The 22,038-nt window shown below is 43.6% G+C and overlaps 1 protein-coding gene across 1 annotated transcript in view; it reads right to left on the reverse strand.

The window, feature by feature from the left end:
- CEP162 (centrosomal protein 162) overlaps positions 1-22,038 on the reverse strand; it is a 205,699-nt gene that overhangs the window by 171,171 nt on the left and 12,490 nt on the right. Inside the window, exon 3 of the mRNA XM_073626889.1 lies at positions 8,606-8,741. Within this exon, the coding sequence (XP_073482990.1) occupies positions 8,606-8,741 (136 nt within the window). The remainder of the gene's footprint in view (positions 1-8,605; positions 8,742-22,038) is intronic.

A 22,038-nucleotide genomic window follows, 5' to 3' on the forward strand; every position in this document is an offset into this window, starting at 1 on the left:
ATTGATGGGCATTAATGTAAGGTTTTTTTCCCTTAAACTTCCCTCCTAAAAGTTTTTTTCCTTAAAATTCTCTCCTAAACTTGGGGTGCGTGTTATACGCCGATAAATACGGTATTTGACAGCAACAGCGTTTGCTCCCACGATACATAAAGCCGTGACTCCAGCGCTGTCGGAGGTGATTTCACCACCACAGTTACATACTTCAGCATATATGCCGAAGCGTGGGGGCAGCAGCGGGTGGACGAGCGATTTGCTCCTACCTTTTGCGGGAGGATGCCCCCATGCTTCGGCATATATAAACAGTGCATGTATGCCCATCATTAGAAGTGGGTGGATGAAGGGAGGTATTCTAATGGCGGGCATACCCACCGATCAATATCTTTTTTTCGTTCAGCCCACAGGCTGCATGAAAAAAAAGTTTACAATATATGCCCAACAAGGACCAGCAACGTACTGGTATGTTGCTGGACTTTGAGTGGTTATACCAGAATGATGCCTGCAGGTTTAGGTATCATCTTGGTATCATTCTTTCAGCCAGTGGTCGGCTTTCATGTAAAAGCAATCCTAGCAGCTAATTAGCCTCTAGACTGCTTTTACAAGCAGTGGGAGGGAATGCCTCTCTCCACCGTCTTCCATGTTTTTCTCTGGTTCTCCTGTCCCAACAAATAGAGCGTTCTTTTGATGGTATTTGATCACCTCTGCGGTTTTTATTTTTTGTGCTATAAAAAACGGAAAAAGACCGAAGATTTTGAAAAAAAAAAAATATATATATATATTTTCTACTTTTTGTTATAAAAAAAAAAATCCAATAAGCTCAATTTTAGTCATATATATAGGCCAAAATGTATTCGGCCACATGTCTTTGGTAAAAAAAATGTCAATAAGCGTATATTTATTGGTTTGCGCAAAAGTTATAGCGTCTACAAACTAGGGTACATTTTCTGGAATTTACACAGCTTTTAGTTTATGACTGCCTATGTCATTTCTTGAGGTGCTAAAATGGCAGGGCAGTACAAAACCCCCCCAAATGACCCCATTTTGGAAAGTAGACACCCCAAGGAAATTGCTGAGAGGCATGTTGAGCCCATTGAACATTAATTTTTTTTGTCCCAAGTGATTAAATAATGACAAAAAAAAAAAAAAAAAAAAAAAAAATTTACAAAAAGTTGTCACTAAATGATATATTGCTCACACAGGCCATGGGCATATGTGGAATTGCACCCCAAAATACATTTAGCTGCTTTTCCTGAGTACGGGGATACCACATGTGGGACTTTTTAGGAGCCTAGCCGCGTACGGGGCCCCGAAAACCAATCACCACCTTCAGGATTTCTAAGGGCGTAAATTTTTTATTTCACTCCTCACTACCTATCACAGTTTTGAAGGCCATAAAATGCCCAGATGGCACAAAACCCCCCCAAATGACCCCATTTTGGAAAGTAGACATCCCAAGCTATTTGCTGAGAGGCATGGTGAGTATTTTGCAGCTCTCATTTGTATTTGAAAATGAAGAAAGGAAAGAAAAAAAAAATTTTTTTTTTTCAATTTTCAAAACTTTGTGACAAAAAGTGAGGTCTGCAAAATACTCACTATACCTCTCAGCAAATAGCTTGGGGTGTCTACTTTCCAAAATAGGGTCATTTGGGGGGGGGGGGGGGGTTTGTGCCACCTGGGCATTCCATGGCCTCCGAAACTGTGATAGGCAGTGAAGAATGAAATAAAAAATTTACACCCTTAGAAAGCCTGAAGGCGGTGCTTGGTTTTCGGGGTCCCGTACGCGGCTAGGCTCCCAAAAAGTATCCCCATACTCAGGAGAAGCAACAGAATGTATTTTGGGGTGTAACGTTACATATTCCCATGGCATGTTTGAGCAATATATCATTTAGTGACAACTTTGTGCAAAAAAAAAAAAAAAAAAAAATATTTGTCTCTTTCCCGCAACTTGTGTCACAATATAAAATATTCCATGGACTCGACATGCCTCTCAGCAAATAGCTTGGGGTGTCTACTTTACAAAATGGGGTCATTTGGGGGGGGTTTGAACTGTCCTGGCATTTTATGCACAACATTTAAAAGCTTATGTCACACATCACCCACTCTTCTAACCACTTGAAGACAAAGCCCTTTCTGACACTTTTTGTTTACATGAAAAAAATATTTTTTTTTGCAAGAAAATTACTGTGAATCCCCAAACATTATATATTTTTTTTAAAGCAAATGCCCTACAGAATAAAATGCTGGGTGTTTCATTTTTTTTTTCCACACAGTATTTGCGCAGTGATTTTTCAAACGCATTTTTTGGGGGAAAAAAACAAACACACTTTTTTAAATTTTAATGCACAAAAACACACTATATTGCCCAAATGTTTGATAAAATAAAAAAGATGATCTTAGGCCGAGTACATGGATACCAAACATGACATGCTTTAAAATTGTGCACAAACGTGCAGTGGCAACAAACTAAATACATTTTTAAAAGCCTTTACAGGTTACCACTTTAGATTTTCAGAGGAGGTCTACTGCTAAAATGACTGCCCTCGATCTGACCTTCGCGGTGATACCTCACATGCATAGTGCAATTGCTGTTTACATTTGACGCCAGACCGACGCTTGCGTTCGCCTTTGCGCGAGAGCAGGGAGGGGGGGACAGGGTGCTTTTTTTTTTTTTTTTTTTTAAATTATTATTTTTTTGCTTTTTTATCTTATTTTTAAACTGTTCCTTTCATTTTTTTATTGTTATCTCAGGGAATGTAAATATCCCCTATGATAGCAATAGGTAGTGACAGGTACTCTTTTTTTGAAAAAATTGGGGTCTATTAGACCCTAGATCTCTCCTCTGCCCTCAAAGCATCTGACCACACCAAGATCGGTGTGATAAAATGCTTTCCCAATTTCCCAATGGCGCTGTTTACATCCAGCGAAATCTAAGTCATGAAATGCTCGTAGCTTCCGGTTTCTTAGGCCATAGAGATGTTTGGAGCCATTCTGGTCTCTGATCAGCTCTATGGTCAGCTGGCTGAATCACCGGCTGCATTCTCAGGTTCCCTGTTGGGACAGGAGAACCAGAGAAAAACATGGAAGACGGGGGGGGGGGGGCATTCCCTCCCACTGCTTGTAAAAGCAGTCTAGAGGCTAATTAGCTGCTAGGATTGGTTTTACATGAAAGCCGACCGCTGGCTGAAAAGAATGATACCAAGATGATACCTAAACATGCAGGCATCATTCTGGTATAACCACTCAAATTCCAGCAACATACCAATACGTTGCTGGTCCTTGCTGGGCATACATTGTAATTTTTTTTTTTTTTTCATGCAGCCTGTGGGCTGAACGAAAAAAAGAGATTGATCAGTGGGTATGCCCACCATTAGAATACCTCCCTTCATCCACCCACTTCTAATGATGGGCATACATGCACCGTTTATATATGCCGAAGCATGGGGGCATCCTCCCGCAAAAGGTAGGAGCAAATCGCTCCTCCACCCACTGCTGCCCCCATTCTTCGGCATATATCACCTCCGCTGGAGTCACGGCTTTATATATCGTGGGAGCAAACGCTGTTGCTGTCAAGATAAATAAATCCGCGCTGCAGCTGAATGGCGTACCTGAAGACAAAAAGAATGGTTAACAATAAAACATTGCAGAATAGAATACAGTAAAAAAGAGCAGCACAATAGAGAGAGAGAATAAAAGGACAACTATTTTTGTTTTTATTTTATATTTTTTTGTGTTTTTTTTTTTTTGTAACTGTAACTTTTGTAACTGTAACCGGTTCCAGGTTCGGGTCTCTTAAAATGTGATGGCATCTTGGGAGACCCTGTGAAAGTGTGCCTTGTCTGTGCAATGCTGTACCCTACGCTAACACTCAACTAGTGTATGGTAGCGTTCAAAACATTCACAATGCAAAGACCAGGATTGTCAGGACAGGAGGGACAATAATAGCGGGTGTCACGCCTATATCCGCGCTTGCTGCAGACACGACATCTTTTTTTTTGGGGGGGGGGGGTCGTTGGGTAGGGGTACTCGGGAGGACAAAGAAAATGCCTCTCATGCAGCCGACTGCATTTGGTTGGGGATGTGAATGGGGGAAGTACGGGCGCTGCAGAAGTGGTGGGTTCCCAATTAGGATTGGCGAATGCAGCAGGTAGGGCATTATGGGCACGACGGGCCTGTGTTTGTCTTCTTCTTGGTGGCAGCGGGACATTACTTGTGCTTGCCACCTCACCAGCTTGAACTGCACTTATGGGACTCGCCACGTCACCAAGTGTTACTGCAGTGCTGGTTTGACTACGACCGGGGTGTACTAGGCCGCTGGTGCTTGCCAGTTCACCAAAACGCTACCAAAAAAACTGTTAGCGATCGCAGGGATCAGGCCTGACTCTGCGAACGCTGCAGTTATGCGTTTAGTGTTTTGTAAGTGACACTGCTGGGGACGCTAGTATAGATCTTATCGGATCAGATATTCATCTGTTCAGATACTATACCACTAAGGGAGGTGTACGGTGCGTGCGTGGGTGTTAGCGGTACTGGCGCTAACCTGACGCTGCCTGGTGCGACGCAGACCTTATCTGACCCTAAAACCTAAGTTATATCACCGCCGGGCGATCAGGGGGCTAAACCTTTATTTGGTAATAAACGGCGGGTGCCCTGACACTATAAAAAATAAACGAACTAACCAGCGTCACCCGTAACAGTTATACGTTGATCACTGGTGAAAGGGTTAACTAGAGGGGCAATCAAGGGGTTAAAACCTTTATTAGATAGTATATGGGGGTCCCTGACGCTATAAAACACTGACGGCGAACCTAAATATTTACCTCCCTAAATAGCGTCACCAGCGACACTAATACAGCGATCAGAAAAATGATCACTTAGTGACACTGGTGACGGGGGGTGATCAAAGGGTTAAAACTTTATTAAAGGGGGGTACCCTAGACCTAAAGGGGGCTAACACTAACTGCCCTACCACACTGTCACAAACAGACACAAATGCAATAATCAGAAAAAAGAAAAAAAAAACAAAACTGCTTGGTGTCAGTGTGACCGGGGGGGGGGGGGGGGGGGGGGGGTGTAATGTGTGCCTGGCATGTTCTACTGTGTGTGTAGTGTTTGTGCACACATAGCGATGTCTTCTCTCCTCGGCGCCGGAACGGAAAATACCGAGCCGAGGAGAGATGTCATCACTTCCTCCGCTTCTGTTTACTATGCAGAAGAAGCCGAGGAAGCCTTTCATTCGCCAGGAGCGATCGTGAGGGGGGAGCCACGAATGAGTGGCCTCCCCCTCACCTCTCATTGCTCCTGACGAGAATCCAACCGCCGCAGGCTCCGGGGGGGGGGGGGGGGGTCCGATCAGACCCCCCGCCCGCGGGAAGGCAAGGACGTACCTGTAAGTCCTTTTGCCTGCCCGTGCCATTCTGCCAACGTACATCGTCGTGCGGCGGTCGGCAAGTGGTCAATAAAAACATGGTAACATTTAATTCTTTGTGTGTTATTAGTTTAAGCAGACTGTGATTGTCTATTGTTGTAACTTAGATGAAGATCAGATCACCAATTTGTGCAGAAATCCATATCATTCCAAAAGGGTTCACATACTTTTTATTGCAACTGTATATATTTTTTTTCCCCCATGTCTTATACATTTTAATCTGTACAAAAATTTTTTTTTTTTTTTTTATCCCATTGGTACCATCAAAGTCCTTCTAATTTAGTATGTGCAGCACCCTCTAGGTTGCTAAAGTAAATATATAAGTTGTTTTGCAGAGTAGGTAAATTTAGCCAGGCCTGTTTGTTTTGATCTGGGCTGGGAGTGGCTCAGGGTAGTGCTGGGTGGCTCACGGGAAGCATCACCAGGACCTCCTACTTCTTTTCAAAACATTCTGGTGTTTTCTGAAAGGAGGTGGAGAGGGGAGGTAGAGCTGTCTGGGGTATTTTGAGGAGCCCTGACCAATGCCCAGTCTGGTTTAGCAGGGGCCAGGCCTCCTTAAATACCTTAGGTCAGCCCAGCGGAGAGAGGAGTTGTTCAGGTGGAAGTTGGAGATGGAGTGTTAGGCTGTCAGTGGCCGTTGAGGGAGCTCCCTTGTTGGGATGACCTTGGGCCTAGGCTTGGGTGCAGACGAGACCCTCCTACAACACATATAGGTGTCCTGGCCAGGAGGAGCAAGGAGAGGACAGTGGGAGAGAGCACTGACAGGCAAGTCTCCAAGGAGGAACAACAGGTCGCAGCCAGGAGAGCTGGTGAGTGAAGCACAGTTGAGAGGACTGGGAGACACGCCTGAGAGGACTAGGAGATTGCAGTCTGAGATGGGTGCAGAACCAGGTGAGAGAACTGTGGAACCATGGGCAGTGGAGAGAGCTAGCTGCAGCCATGAGGGCTGACGATGTGGCAATGGGCTCAGTAGCCACGTAGACAGCTAGCACTAAAAGAACTACCTTATTTTTGTTGCTACACTAAAAAGGGGCCTATGGTCCCTGCCTGCAAAAGGCATCTACTTCAGGCCTGGTTGAGTCAGTTCTGGCCTACAAATCAGCGCTAGCTGGTCCTGGAAGAGCGAGATCAATTGTCACGTGAAGTGCTGGAGGTATTGAGTAATAGTCAGCAAGCAAGTGTTGTGCTGGAGGGAAGACTGGAGTGTATATACAGAGAGTGTATATAGTTTGTCCCATGTAAATTTTCTTTAATCAACTGGGCATCCCATATACCCTTACCCTATCAAAGTTAATTCCCCTCAATAAAAATACAAAACAAGTGCATGCACTGTTTTTTGTCTAAGAGTGACTGAAAATCGCGTGACTGGCTGGATGGGGTGACAGGTTGACTACAATACTCAGCAGCGTTCACGAGGGTACCGTTACATATGTTAGGGTTTTTTGTGTAGTCTAATTTGCAGAATGAGGTCTTGGACACTCAGTGTCCATTATTTGAGGGCTCTCCATTGAGATCCTCCTCCCATACGCCTTTTTTCTATCCCTGTCTTAGGGCACCTTAAAGTAGAACTAAAAGGCAATTTTTTGCCATCGGTGTCCTTCACTTCATGTCCCATTGCCAAACAGGAAGGGAGAGGAAATTTCTGGAAATTAAGGGTATTCCTTGGGGACCCCAGGACCCCCCCCCCGGTCACCAAAAACAGTGTCCCCATTGAAAGATTTCCCCTCCAATAATTTTCTGGGGACAACCCAAAATTTGGCTTTTTTTTTTTCTTTCAAAAGGAGAACGGTAAAACAGGACAAATAGAGAGGGTGAATCTGCTTAACCGGGGCACAGACAGCAACATAAAAAAAAAAAACCTGACAGGTGTTCTAATCCTTCTCCACTCTATCCAAAATGAAGAAAAAAAAAAGTTTTTCCTTTAGTTATACTTTAATTCTAGATGGAGGAGCAACAGAGACACCTTTGGACTGCAGCATTGTCAGTCTGGGGGAGGGTAGTGTTAGATGTACTAGCAAATTTAGATTGCCTAACAAATTGAAGCTAAACTCCAACTAAAACTTTCTAAGCAGTTACAGTAGCATTTTTTTTTTTTATCTTGGGATAAAAGTTTTTTCCCATAAATTAACAAAATGCTAAATGTTGTAAGCACCCCTGTCGATGTTAAATGATTTGTCTCAACCCCCAAATTGCTACTTTTGCTGAACAATTTGCTTGGCAAAGTTAAAAAATAACAGACTTACTGGCTGGAACACCAATAAAAGAAAAAAGCCTAATAAAAAAGAAAAATGAATGCAGCAAACACATATAAGAATTGTTAGCTGAAATATAAAACATTTTTTGTCTTGGGGTTTAATATAATTTTAAGCTTAGGGCACTCTGGCAGTAGTGTATTTTTTTATAAAAATTGGGTATGCAACAAAACATTATCATTCATTATAAAATTTAGAAGCCGATTTTAATCTAGGTCATGGCTATGACCCCCTCCATACTGAGCACTGAAAAGTACCGTATTTTTCAGACTATAAGACGCACTTTTTTCCCCCAGAAATATGGGGGAAAATGTCCCTGCGTCTTATGGTGCAAATATATGACAGGCACCGCCCCCCCCGCTGGCACCGCCCCCTGCCACCGCTCGCATCACCTCTACCACCGGAAGAGAGGCAGGAGAGCGGTGGACAGACTTCCAAACCCCCCCCTTCGTCGCCGTGCGATCTTCCGGCTGGTTCCTGCGACAGAAAGTAGAGCATTTGGCCGCTTGGGCTGCTCTTCTGTTAGATGGAAGGGAATCAGGCAAGGCTGCGTTTGTGGCAATGGTCACTCTGCATTTTCTATGGCAATGGTCACTCTGCATTTCATGGGCACTGGAAATTTTTTTAGTACACCATTTGGTTCAGAATATTTTTTTTCCTTGTATTGCTCCTCTAAAACCTATGTGCGTCTTATGGGCAGGTGTGTCTTATGGAGCGAAAAATACAGCATATCAAATTAAAAGAACAGCATATATTTTGGGAAAAGGAAGACAATGATGTTGCTCTAAGTGCACAAAAATGTAATTGAACTTTTTTAAAATGAAAAAAAAAAACATATATATAATAATAATAATAATAATAATAATAATAATAATAATATCTTGAAAAAACTAACAAACAAGAAAACACAAACACGTGGGAATTCCAATACCTCCATCATCAGAATGATCATCAGAAGCCCACCATGGAAGTGTATCTTTTTTCTTGGTTCTTTTCACGATGGGCTTTCCAAGATTTTCAAGTACCATTGACTTTTTATTACTGTCAAACGAATCATCTGAAACAGACTAAAAGGAAATTGCATGCTTTAAAAGAACTAGTCTGCAACTTCTTAGCAGTAGCAAACTAAGAAAGCACAATTAAAGTGATTGTAAAGTCTAGTTTTTTTTTTTTAAATAACAAACATGTTATACTTACCTGCTCTGCAGTAGATTTGCACAGAGCAGCCCGAATCCTCCTCTTCGGCTCTCCTGGCCCCTCCCTCCTGTCGAGTGCCCCCACAGAAAGCAGCTTGCTATGGGGGCACCCAAGCCGAGTCACAGCTCCCTGTGTCCATTCAGACACGGAGCCCCGACCTGGCCCTCTCTCCACGATTGGCTAACTGACTCTGATTGACAGCGGTGGGAGCCAATGGCACAGCTGTTGTGTCTCAGCCAATCAGGAGGAAAGTCCCGGATGGCCGAGGGAATTGTGGAAATCGCTGGACAGAGAGGGGGCTTCGGTAAATATTGGGGGGGGGGGTGCTTGGGCGGCTTCCACAGATGGAAGGCTTTTTATCTTAATGCATAGAATGCATTAAGATGAAAAAAAAAACAAACATTTTGCCTTTATAACTCCTTTAAATATGGGGTTAATGTGAAATATCAGTAAAAGTATGTGTTCCCCTTAGTGTCAGCTAGCTATCTATCCATCTTTTCGGCATTTTAAATAAAGTGTGGAAGGGCTAGAACTTGTTAGGTGGGAAGACTTCCTCTTTTTTTTTTTTATCCAGCCAGGTGGGACATTCGTCTTTTCGGGTGGACGTCATCCCAGAACCCGCCCCACAGGCCGCGCTACGGCATGATCTGTCACCTGCTGTGCCCACCGGACACAACAGGTAACTTAGTGTACCGGCCGCTGCTGGTACCATGTGATCACTGTGACCAATCACAGCAGATCCCATGACAATGGTACACAATGAATGGCTTTGATTCATGCCAATTCATTGTGTACATCTCTGCGATTCTACACAGTGATCACATGGTACAGACAGGGCCAATCACAGCCCATCTGTACCAAGTGATTAGCTGTGGCCAATCACAGCTAACCGCAATAGTAAACACTGAATGAATCCATTTAATTCAGTAAAAATGGTGAAATTTACTGGTATAAGCAATCATAATGTGCAAAATTGAAAAAAGGGGTCATTTGGGGGATATTTGTACTGTCTTGGTGTATTCCGGCTTCAAGAAATAAGAGCCATTAATGTCTAAACCTCTGGCAACAAAAGTGAATATACCCAAGTGAAAATGTCCAAATAGGGCCCAAAAGGTGTCAATATTTTGTGTGGCCACCATTATTTTCCAGCACTGCTTTAATCCTCTTGGGCATAGCAGCGTTCACCAGAGCTTCACAGGTTGCCACTGGAGTCCTCTTCCACGATGACATCACAGAGCTGGCGGATGTTAGAGACCTTGCGCTCTTCCACCTTCCGTTTGAGGATGCCCCACAGATGTTCAATAAGGCTTAGGTCTGGAGACATGCTCGGCCAGTCCATCACCTTTACCCTCAGCTTCTTTAGCAAGGCAGTGGTCGTCTTGGAGGTGTATTTGGGGTTGTTATGTTGGAATACTGCCCTATGGCCCACTCTTTGAAGGGAGGAGATCATGCTCTGCTTCAGTATGTCGCACTACATGTTGGCATTCATGGTTCCCTCAATGAACTGTAGCTCCCCAGGGCTGGCAGCACTTATGGAGACCCAGACCATGACACTTCCACCACCATGCTTGACTGTACGCAAGACACACTTGCCTTTGTAATCCTCACCTGGTTGCCGCCACACACACACACTTGACACCATCTGAACCAAAAAAGTTCATCTTGGTCTCACCAGACCATAGGACATGGTTCCAGTAATCCATGTTCTTAGTCTGCTTGTCTTCAGCAAACTGTGGGCTTTCTTGTGTATCATCTTTAGAAGAGGCTTCCTTCTGGGACGACAGCCATGCAGACCAATTTGATGCAGTGTGCGGCGTATGGTATGAGCACTGACAGGCTGATCCCCCACCCCTTCAACCTCTGCAGCAATGCTGGCAGCACTCATATGTCCATTTCCCAAAGACAACCTTTGGATATGACGCTGAGCATGTGCACTCAACTTCTTTAGTCGACCATGGAGAGGCCTGTTCTGAGTGTAACTTGTCCTGTTAAACCACTGTATGGTCTTGGCCACCGTGCTGCAGCTCAGTTTCAGGGTCCTGGCAATATTCTCATAGCCTAGGCCATCTTTATGTAGAGCAACAATTCTTTTTTTCCGATTCTCAGAGTTCTTCGCCATGAGGTGCCATGTTGAACTTCCAGTGACCAGTATGAGAGAGAGAGCGATAACACCAAATTTAACACACCTGCTCCCCATTCACACCTGAGACCCTGTAACACTGAGTGACATGACACCGGGGAGGGAAAATGGCCAATTGGGCCCAATTTGGACATTTTTACTTAGGGGTGTACGCACTTTTGTTGCCAGCGTTTTAGACATTAATGGCTGTGTGTTGAGTTATTTTAAGGGGACAGCAAATTTACACTGTTGTACAAGCTGTACACTCACTACTTTACATTGTAGCAAAGTGTAATTTCTTCAGTGTTGTCACATGAAAAGAGAATAAAATATTTACAGAAAATGTGAGGGGTGTGAGACAGACACACACACACACACACACCCCCCATATAGTTTGTGGACACACACCCCATAGTTTGTGGACGGACACACACACACACACACACACACACACACACACGCCAGTTTGTGGACACACACACACACACACACACACACACACACACACCAGTTTGTGGACACACACACACACACACACCAGTTTGTGGACACACACACACACACCAGTTTGTGGACACACACACACCAGTTTGTGGACACACACACACACACACACACACACACACACCAGTTTGTGGACACACACACACACACCAGTTTGTGGACACACACACACACACACACACACCAGTTTGTGGACACACACACACACACACACACACACCAGTTTGTGGACACACACACACACACACACACCAGTTTGTGGACACACACACACACACACCAGTTTGTGGACACACACACACACACACCAGTTTGTGGACACACACACACACACCAGTTTGTGGACACACACACACACACACCAGTTTGTGGACACACACACACACACCAGTTTGTGGACACACACACACACACCAGTTTGTGGACACACACACACACACCAGTTTGTGGACACACACACACACACCAGTTTGTGGACACACACACACACACACACCAGTTTGTGGACACACACACACACACCAGTTTGTGGACACACACACACACACACACACCAGTTTGTGGACACACACACACACACCAGTTTGTGGACACACACACGCCAGTTTGTGGACACACACACACACACCAGTTTGTGGACACACACACACACACACACGCCAGTTTGTGGACACACACACACACACGCCAGTTTGTGGACACACACACACACACACCAGTTTATGGACACACACACACCAGTTTATGGACACACACACACACACACACACACACCAGTTTGTGGGGACACACACACACCAGTTTGTGGGGACACACACACACCAGTTTGTGGGGACACACACACACACCAGTTTGTGGGGACACACACACACACCAGTTTGTGGGGACACACACACACACACCAGTTTGTGGGGACACACACACACACCAGTTTGTGGGGACACACACACACACACACCAGTTTGTGGGGACACACACACACACACACCAGTTTGTGGGGACACACACACACACACCAGTTTGTGGGGACACACACACACCAGTTTGTGGGGACACACACACACACACACACACACACCAGTTTGTGGACACACACACACCAGTTTGTGGACACACACACACCAGTTTGTGGACACACACACACACCAGTTTGTGGACACACACACACACACCAGTTTGTGGACACACACACACACACGCCAGTTTGTGGACACACACACACACACGCCAGTTTGTGGACACACACACACACACGCCAGTTTGTGGACACACACACACACACACCAGTTTATGGACACACACACACACACACCAGTTTATGGACACACACACACACACGCCAGTTTGTGGACACACACACACACACACACACACACCAGTTTATGGACACACACACACACCAGTTTATGGACACACACACACACACACACACACACACACCAGTTTGTGGGGACACACACCAGTTTGTGGGGACACACACACACCAGTTTGTGGGGACACACACACACCAGTTTGTGGACACACACACACACCAGTTTGTGGGGACACACACACACACCAGTTTGTGGGGACACACACACACCAGTTTGTGGGGACACACACACACACCAGTTTGTGGGGACACACACACACACCAGTTTGTGGGGACACACACACACACACACACACACACACCAGTTTGTGGGGACACACACACACACACACACACACACACCAGTTTGTGGACACACACACACCAGTTTGTGGACACACACACACACACACACACACCAGTTTGTGGACACACACACACACACACACACACACACCAGTTTGTGGACACACACACACACACACACACCAGTTTATGGACACACACACACACACACAGCAGTTTATGGACACACACACACACACACACACACACACACACACACCAGTTTGTGGACACACACACACCAGTTTGTGGACACACACACACACCAGTTTGTGGACACACACACACACACACCAGTTTGTGGACACACACACACACACCAGTTTGTGGACACACACACACACACCAGTTTGTGGACACACACACACACCAGTTTGTGGACACACACACACACACACACACACACACAGCAGTTTATGGACACACACACACACACACACCAGTTTGTGGGGACACACACACACACACACACCAGTTTGTGGACTCCAACTTTCCTACAGACAAAATAAAACACTGATTTGGTTATGTTCACCAAAGAAATGTAGCAAAATACAGTTTGGCCTAAATTTATGAAGATAATTTATTTGCAAAATTTTACAACTGAAACCCAGTGGTGATTAAAGCGTTTGTTAACCCAGCTTTTCATGTTGTGTAATGTGGCTCCCTGTAACATCTGCAATACCTGGCTGATCCTGCCTGGCTATGCCCTCCCACCTGTAAACTGCCCACGATAATCCTGACACCGTGGTCCGTTTATGTGCCTCCGCTATCCGCAGCCCTGCCCTCCTGTGTCTGTATCCCCTCTGTCCTCCTCCACCCTGTCTTCCCTTGCCTGTCTGCGTGCGTTTGCCCCCCCCCCACTGCTCCCATATTTTGTATAAAAATCATCCTATCCACGCTGTAATATACCAAAAAGTGTACCCGTGTGATGTAAAAAAAAAAAATATGCTTATCTGTATTCATATCAGCGTAGCTCCCAGCGATCAGCTGACGCTCGGCTCTCTCCTCCCCAGCTGACGTCAGCAGGAGTGCTCGGCCCCGCCCACTGGAACTGTGAGCCGGAAAGTGAAGAGAGCCAAAGAGTCAGCTGATTGCTGGGAACCGCGCTGATATAGATAAGCATATTTTTTACATAACACAGGCACAGGGACATTTATTGGTATATTACAGTGCGGATGAGATTTTTTTTATGAGTGGGTTAACAACCACTTTAAGTACAACCAAAATAAATCTCTATTTGTGTGCAAAGAAAATGATAAAAATGTCATATTAGGTACAGTGTTGTGTGACTGTGTAACTGTCATTCAAATGCCACAGCGGCAAAAGCTGAAAACTGGCCTGGCCAGGAAGAGTGGTTACCAACTTTTGCAGTGGAAGAACACTGCACACGGAGACTTGCCATGTCGATTGGAAGAAAAATGGACAACAGATGCCACCTAATGGTGACTGATAAAACAGCCATTAAAATTTAAAATAGAAATTTCAGTGACCAGGTTGGCAAATGGTTGTAGTTTAGTCACCATGGCAACCGGGATTTGTACAGCCCTGCATTCAGTGCACTTCAGATGCACGTGTACAGCTTATTTATACGTAAGTTCCATGATAGGAAATTATGCAACCTCCTTTTTAAAATTATTCAAAGGCTATTGGTTTGTGTAGGCTGAGAGTGGGGATGCTCTACCTCCACACAACCTACTCCCACCCAACTTCCCCTAACCATTTTCCTTAACATTTTTGCCTACCTGGAAAAAAAAAAAAAAAAAAAAAAAGGAAGAAGAAGGAAAACTTAGGTCATTAGAAAACAATCTTTTTTTGCAAAATATATTAGAAAGCGTGCTTTATAAAGCCTGCTTATTATAGATTTAGTAAGACGTTCACCCAGTTGTGTCCATCCATTTCTCACAATCATCATATCTCTGGCAATGTCTAAAATCTGATAGCTAGTGTGTTGGTAAAAAAATTATGTAGTTCATTTTTCTCATTATTATTGTTGAGTTCCATCTCTGAGCTTCCCAACACAAAGAAAAGATGCAGCCTCATGCATTTAAGCCTTCCGTGAATTCTAATATCAGATAGAGCTTTATTAATTATTGTTACATTTTTACTCTAGGTTTGCAACTTAAGATTCATAATAATCATTACAGATATTAAAAACTGCATGTAACAAGACATACCTCAGAAAACAGAATATAAACCAGAAAAAGTTTTTAAAATTACATGCAATGCAAGTGCAGGAGAACATCATGCATTTTATCTAAGAATTTCTAAAATAAACCCCTGCTGCTATCTAGTGGTACAGGGTGAAAATGCAATGCTGGATATAGAACTGGCTAGGTCTTACTATATTCATTTGGCATTGTTTTTCCTTTTACAAGTCTTGTAAAATGTATACTTTTAAATTCTGAATTACATTGTATAGAATGAAAAATAGACAAACGAAACTCCATAAGAAGATTACAATAAAAGTATACTTTTATTTTTTTTACGTTTTGGATAGAGAGGCATTGGAACTAGTGGTGCACCGAAATGGAAATACTGGTACCCAAACCGAAAATTCAGGATGCACTTGGCCGAATACCTAAATTGACGGTTTAAAAAAATAATAATATTGTAGTATATTAAATATATACACACACACTCTTACGTTTGTAAATATTTTATTATATCTTTTCATGTGACAACACTGAAGAAATTACACTTTGCTACAATGTAAAGTAGTGAGTGTACAGCTTGTATAAGAGTGTAAATTTGCTATCACTTTTAAAATAACTTAACAAACAGCCGTTAACCGCTGGCAAAAAAAGGGACTACACCCCCAAGTGAAAATGTCCAAATTGGGCCCAATTAGCCATTTTCCCTGCCCGGTGTCATGTGACTCAGTTACAGGGTCTCCTGTGTGAATGGGGAGCAGGTGTGTTAAATTTGGTGTCATCGCTCTCACTCTTTCATACCGGTCACCGGAAGTTCAACATGGCAGTTCATGGCAAAGAACTCTCTGAGGATCTGAAAAAAAGAATTGCTGCTCTACATAAAGATGACCTAGGCTATGAGAAGATTGCCAAGAACCTGAAACTGAGCTGCAGCATGGTGGCCAAGACCATACAGCGGTTTAACAGGACAAGTTCCACTCAGAACAGGCCTCACCATGGTCAACCAAAGAAGTTGAGTGCATGTGCTCAGCGTCATATCCAGAGGTTGTCTTTGGGAAATGGACATGTGAGTGCTGCCAGCATTGCTGCAGAGGTTGAATCAGCCTGTCAGTGCTCAGATCATACGCTGCATGCTGCATCCAATTGTTCTGCATGGCTGTCGTCCCAGAAGGAAGCCTCTTCTGATGCACAAGAAAGCCCACAGTTTGCTGAAGACAAGCAGACTAAGGACATGGATTACTGGAACCATGTCCTGTGGTCTGTTGAGACCAAGATAAACTTATTTGGTTCAGATGGTGTCAAGCGTGTGTGGCGGCAACTAGGTGAGGAGTACAAAGACAAGTGTGTCTTGCCTACAGTCAAGCATGGTGGTGGCAGTGTCATGGTCTGGGGCTGCATGAGTGCTGCCAACACTGGAGAGCTACAGTTCATTGAGGGAACCATGAATGCCAACATGTACTGTGACAAACTGAAGCAGAGCATGATCCCCTCCATTCGGAGACTGAGCCGCAGGGCAGTATTCCAACATGATAACGACCCCAAACACATCTCCAAGATGACCACTGCCTTGCTAAAGAAGCTGAGGGTAAAGGTGATGGACTGGCCAAGCATGTCTCTAGACCTAAACCCTATTGAGCATCTGTGGGGCATCCTCAAACGGAAGGTGAAGGAGCGCAAGGTCTCTAACATCCACCATCTCCGTGATGTTGTCATGGAGGACTCCTGTGGCAACCTGTGAAACTCTGGTGAACTCCATGCCCAAGAGGGTTAAGACAGTGCTGGAAAATAATGGTGGCTACACAATGGCTGTGTGTTGAGTTATTTTGAGGGGACGGCAAATTTACAAGCTGTACACTCACTACTTTACATTGTAGCAAAGTGTAATTTCTTCAGTGTTGTCACATGAAAAGATATAACAAAATATTTACAAAAAATGTGAGGGGTGTACCCACTTTTGTAAGATACTGTAGATTACTACCTTTTGTTATTCTGAAGAAACAGCGGTTTGTTTTTCTGTGTCCATGTGCAATCACACAAACAGGAAATTACATTTTCAGGGGCCGTTCTGTACACCATCTGTGTACAGAACTCCTCCGGGTAGCCCATATTGCATTTTACAGAAAATTACAGTGGCTGCAGATTGAAAAGGAAAGGTAATTTTGTAATAACATTCAATTACAATAGGACTTGTGTCACGATTGTATACACAATATTAGGTTTTTTTTCAATGGCTAATTTTTCTTTCCACGATAGTGGAGTTAACTTTTAACAGCTTACCTAGAGTTCTGCGTTAAAAAGACCCTGTCACTTTGGCATTTCAGGGAAATGTTACAGTGTCTGCTTATAGCCCTCCACCACAGCAAGGTATAGTCCGTTGCTCTATTGCAACAGGTTGTTCCGGTATGGTACAGCATGTGACCTACGTGACACTGATCTGGTTTGGGCAGCTAATTATCAGACCTGAACATTTTCACATGGGGCAGTGGTGGCGTTTTCCACCCAGGTAAGGTCAGATACCATCTGACATGGGAACTTACCCATGGTGAACTTCTTCAGCAAGGAGGGTGATGGGAGTGTATGGATGGGTTAGGATACATTGTAGGGGTCTTTTGTGCTATCAGCATACACTGTCAGTTTGCCATAAGTGGGCAGCTTGTCAGGATGTACAGTATTTGAAACTATTTACTGCTGCTACAAAAAGTATCTCATACAGCCCAAGGAACACTGTGGAAGCCTATTAAGACCATATACACTGACCACAGTAATCTAGTCACCTCCGTTTAATGGTACATACACTATGGCCTCACCAAAGAATTCACCTATATCATGGAGACATCACTGGCCTGTGCAGTTACCTTACCTGTGAAAATGGACTTCGTATCCTCTTTGCCACATACACAGAGCAGGGAGTGTTTTTTAACCTTTTTTTTTTTCCACTGCTTCCCTCATGTAATCTGTAGGTGAAGGTTTCAAAAGAGCAATGCCCTTTTCTGAGCGTAAATTAATCTAAATCTACTTATTCCATTGTGACAGGTAGCAACAAGCATTGTGCATGGCTGCTTCAAATCAGCCCAGGTTGTCACCGACAACTCCCAACCCCACTAACCAGAAGGATCCAATCAGACCCGGGCAGGTGATTATTATGCCAGCCATGGGGCTTCATTTACAAATAAGCTTTCAGCCAGCTTATTCTCTCCCAAGATGGCAGTGTGCTACTTTTTACGTTCAATATGTTTTTTTTGTTTTGACAAAATCAAAAGAGCAGAAGAAAAAAAAAAAAAAAAAAAAAATTATACAAATCCAGTTGTAAAAGCCTGGGATACAGATCAATAGAAAAAAGAGACATTAATGACAATTACAATGCACAGAATGTCACATTTGTCAGCCTATAACAAACACAGTGCAGAGTATTTATTAAAACAGTATACCAAATTAAATCCTCACATCTGGTTTAAGAATATTAAAAAAATGATTTTGGTATGCAGTCAAGTTAAAGGGGTTCTAAAAAGGCAGAAGGTTTTTTTTTTTTTTTTTTTTTTTTTTTTTTTTAATTAAAGCGGCGTTCCACCTAGAAATAGAACTTCCGCAGATCAGATCCCCCCAGTGTGGGGGGGGGGGGGGGGAATCTTTACCCCGGAAGTGGGACTAGATACCTGGATTTGACGGGTATCTGCTACCACCCCCACCCCACCCCCCATTTGGCACCTTTCGGGGGGGGGGGGGCTAACTGTCAAATCCAGGTATCTAGTCCCACTTCTGGGGGAAAGATCTCCACAATCTTGTGCAGCGAACTACGCAATGTCCGGCCCCTCCTCAGCCCCCCCCCATCCACTGCCTTCTGGGAGACACAGGTTCTAGAAGACAGCAGGGACCATTCAGAAAGAAAACAGGCTGTGAAGCTGTAAGGCTCCACTTCCAGTTTCTCTTAGTAAGGATGCTGGCGCCTGCACCCGGAGCTGAGGGACGGGCCGGCTTCGGGTGCTGGCATCGCGGGCTCCATTGACAGGTAAGTGTCCATATATTAAAAGTCAGCAGAGGCAGTATTTATAGCTGCTGACTTAATTTTTTTTTTTTTTTACCCAGGCGGAATTCCGCTTTAATGCAGTCTATGTATTGAGATAAAAAAGACCTTCTGTGTACAGTGGCCCCCCTCAGTCCGCCTAATACTCACTTGGGCCCCATCTCGATCCAGCGATGTTGCACGAGAGCCACAAAGTCCAAGGACTCTCCCTCCTCATTGGCTGTAACAGCAGCTGCCACCATTGGCTCCCGTTGCTGTCAAAGTCAATGAGAAGAGACAGAGGGCGGGGCCCAGCCTCAGCTCCATGTCTGAATGGACACAGAGCAGCAGCTCAGCTCAGGTGCCCCATAGTAAGCCGCTTGCTGTGGGGGCACTTGGCAGGAGGAAGGGACCTGAGAAGTGGAGGATCTGGGCTGCTCTGTGCAAAACGAAAGCACTGAGCAGGCAAGTATAACATTTTTTTTTTTGTTTAAAAATAACAAACACAACACACACACGCACACACACACACAAGACTTTAAGATCACTTTAACCTTTGCATGCTGACATTGTTAAATACCATATTTATCAGCGTATAACACACACTTTTTTCGGGAAAATCGACGAGTGCCGCCGGAAATCACCGAGCCGTCATCTCCTTGACTTGGCTCGGCTCACTCTGTACACGAGGCAGCGGGAGCTGGCGGCTTTGTTCTGGAATGCGGAGCGGTGGATCTTACACTTATGGTTGTCATTTTATTCCAATAGCTTGAATACTGCAAACGTGCAGATCAGGGAGATCAGAGTGAAGTGAGAACTCCTGATCTGTATACTTCTGAGTCAGTAAATCAGAAGGTTATGAACCTCCAAGATTAGCATGACAGCCAGACAATAAAAGAAAAGGTCAGCCACAGTAGACTCCATAAAGTCTCAGTACATGCTTTCTTAAAATAATGTGCCCTGGATCTCAGCTGGCTTTAATAAGTTGCTGGATTCTGATTAGAAATGCAGATTGTACATAACCTTTGTTAACTATGTGTACTTATATGTGAATAAGAAAACCTTGTTCTCTTATGGTTTTCTTTTCCTTTTGCCAAATGAAGATTTTGTGCAGGGCTGACAAGGAGCAAAAGTATTCAGGTCTGAAGGGAATGGGGAAGGTCCTAAAGATGACATGAGAGAAGTTATGTGAACAAAATCCTGAAATGGAAGGATGCAGATGGGCACAGATCAGGCTGCAGATGGACTCTAATCAGGCTGCATTGATGCTCACTGACCATTATTTTGCTTTAAAGTGGTTTATTTAAAAAAAAAAAAAAAAAAAAAAAAATTTTTTACCTGAAACTTCCCTCTTAAATTGGGGTGCGTGTTATACGCCAATAAATACGGTATTTCCTTGCTTTGATGACCTCTGCTCACAATGGATGTCAAAAAATGTCATAAGGGTTTTGTTGCTCACTTCTTGTCTAATCAGCAAGCAGAAATGCAAAAAGTTTGGCAGATAAAAAATGTTCTATATATAAATCCCATAGAACATTTTTTATCCGTCAAACTTTTTGCATTTCTGTTCATCCATTTCTGGGATTTCCAAACCCTGCTAGCTGATTAGACAAGAAGTGAGCAACAGAACCCTTATGAAATTCACACTGCGTTTTGTCCTCCTGTAAGTTCTCAGGGTAAACATTACTACTGTATATAGTGAATGGCTTACAGTGCTGACATTCCTCATCTTAATCAGAGTTTAAACCTGAACTCCACAATAAGCAAATATTGACTAAATACAAGAGCCATTTATAATTATTACTTGAATCTTGGTGTACTGTGTGCATTTCTTCCAGATCTGTGCAGTATGAAGACAGTTTTTAGGTACTTTTGTTAGCAGTAGGTAAGCAAGTTATATTTTTGAAAACTGCTTTACTGCAATTAAGGATAGCTTTTTCTATTTGTTTGGGGATATGATTAAAGTACACCCTGTCACAAGAGAAGTATTGCTGGCCCCCCCTCTAAAAAATGCTTTTCGCATTGCATAAATGGTTCAAAACCTGGAACAAACATGCTGAAAATGAATGTCATAATTCATTTTCTCTATATTTGTTCAGGTCAGTGAATCTGAAAGCAAACAAGCCAATGCATCAGTCAGACAAGGAGCAATTTCCAGGAGGAATGGCCAGCATGACAGCCTCCAGGATTCATAGCAAGGTTTTTTTTGTTTGTTTTTTTATAAAACCACAAAAAAAAAAAAAAAAAAAAAAAAAAAAACACACACACACACACACACACACACACACACACACACACACACACACACACACACACACACACACTTCTATGCTGATAGTAACCCATGTATCAACTGATAATTGCCTTGACAAATGGAGGGGTACAGTGGCTGTGTATGTAAAACATAACTTTCCCATAATTTTAACACTGTCTAACTCCAGTAAACTCAAATAGCAATGGCAGTGTGGAAAAACTTTTTCTTACGGGCCTAATATTGGCTCTTAAAGTTAATCTATTCAAGCTGTGCCAGACAAGTAGCGTTTAGCTAGGGGGTCTTTATTAAAAAAAAAAATTAAAAAACATAAGTTTAACATAGGGTTAAATTGAGTGGTAAATAGCATGGCAAAGTTCGTTTTGTTTTTTTTTTTTCCCTTGGTAATAAAATCAGTTTTTAACTGTGGCCATTTCTTTATTGTTA

The sequence above is a fragment of the Aquarana catesbeiana genome, linkage group LG04 (assembly GCF_042186555.1).
Source record: "Aquarana catesbeiana isolate 2022-GZ linkage group LG04, ASM4218655v1, whole genome shotgun sequence".
Taxonomy (NCBI): Eukaryota; Metazoa; Chordata; class Amphibia; order Anura; family Ranidae; genus Aquarana; species Aquarana catesbeiana.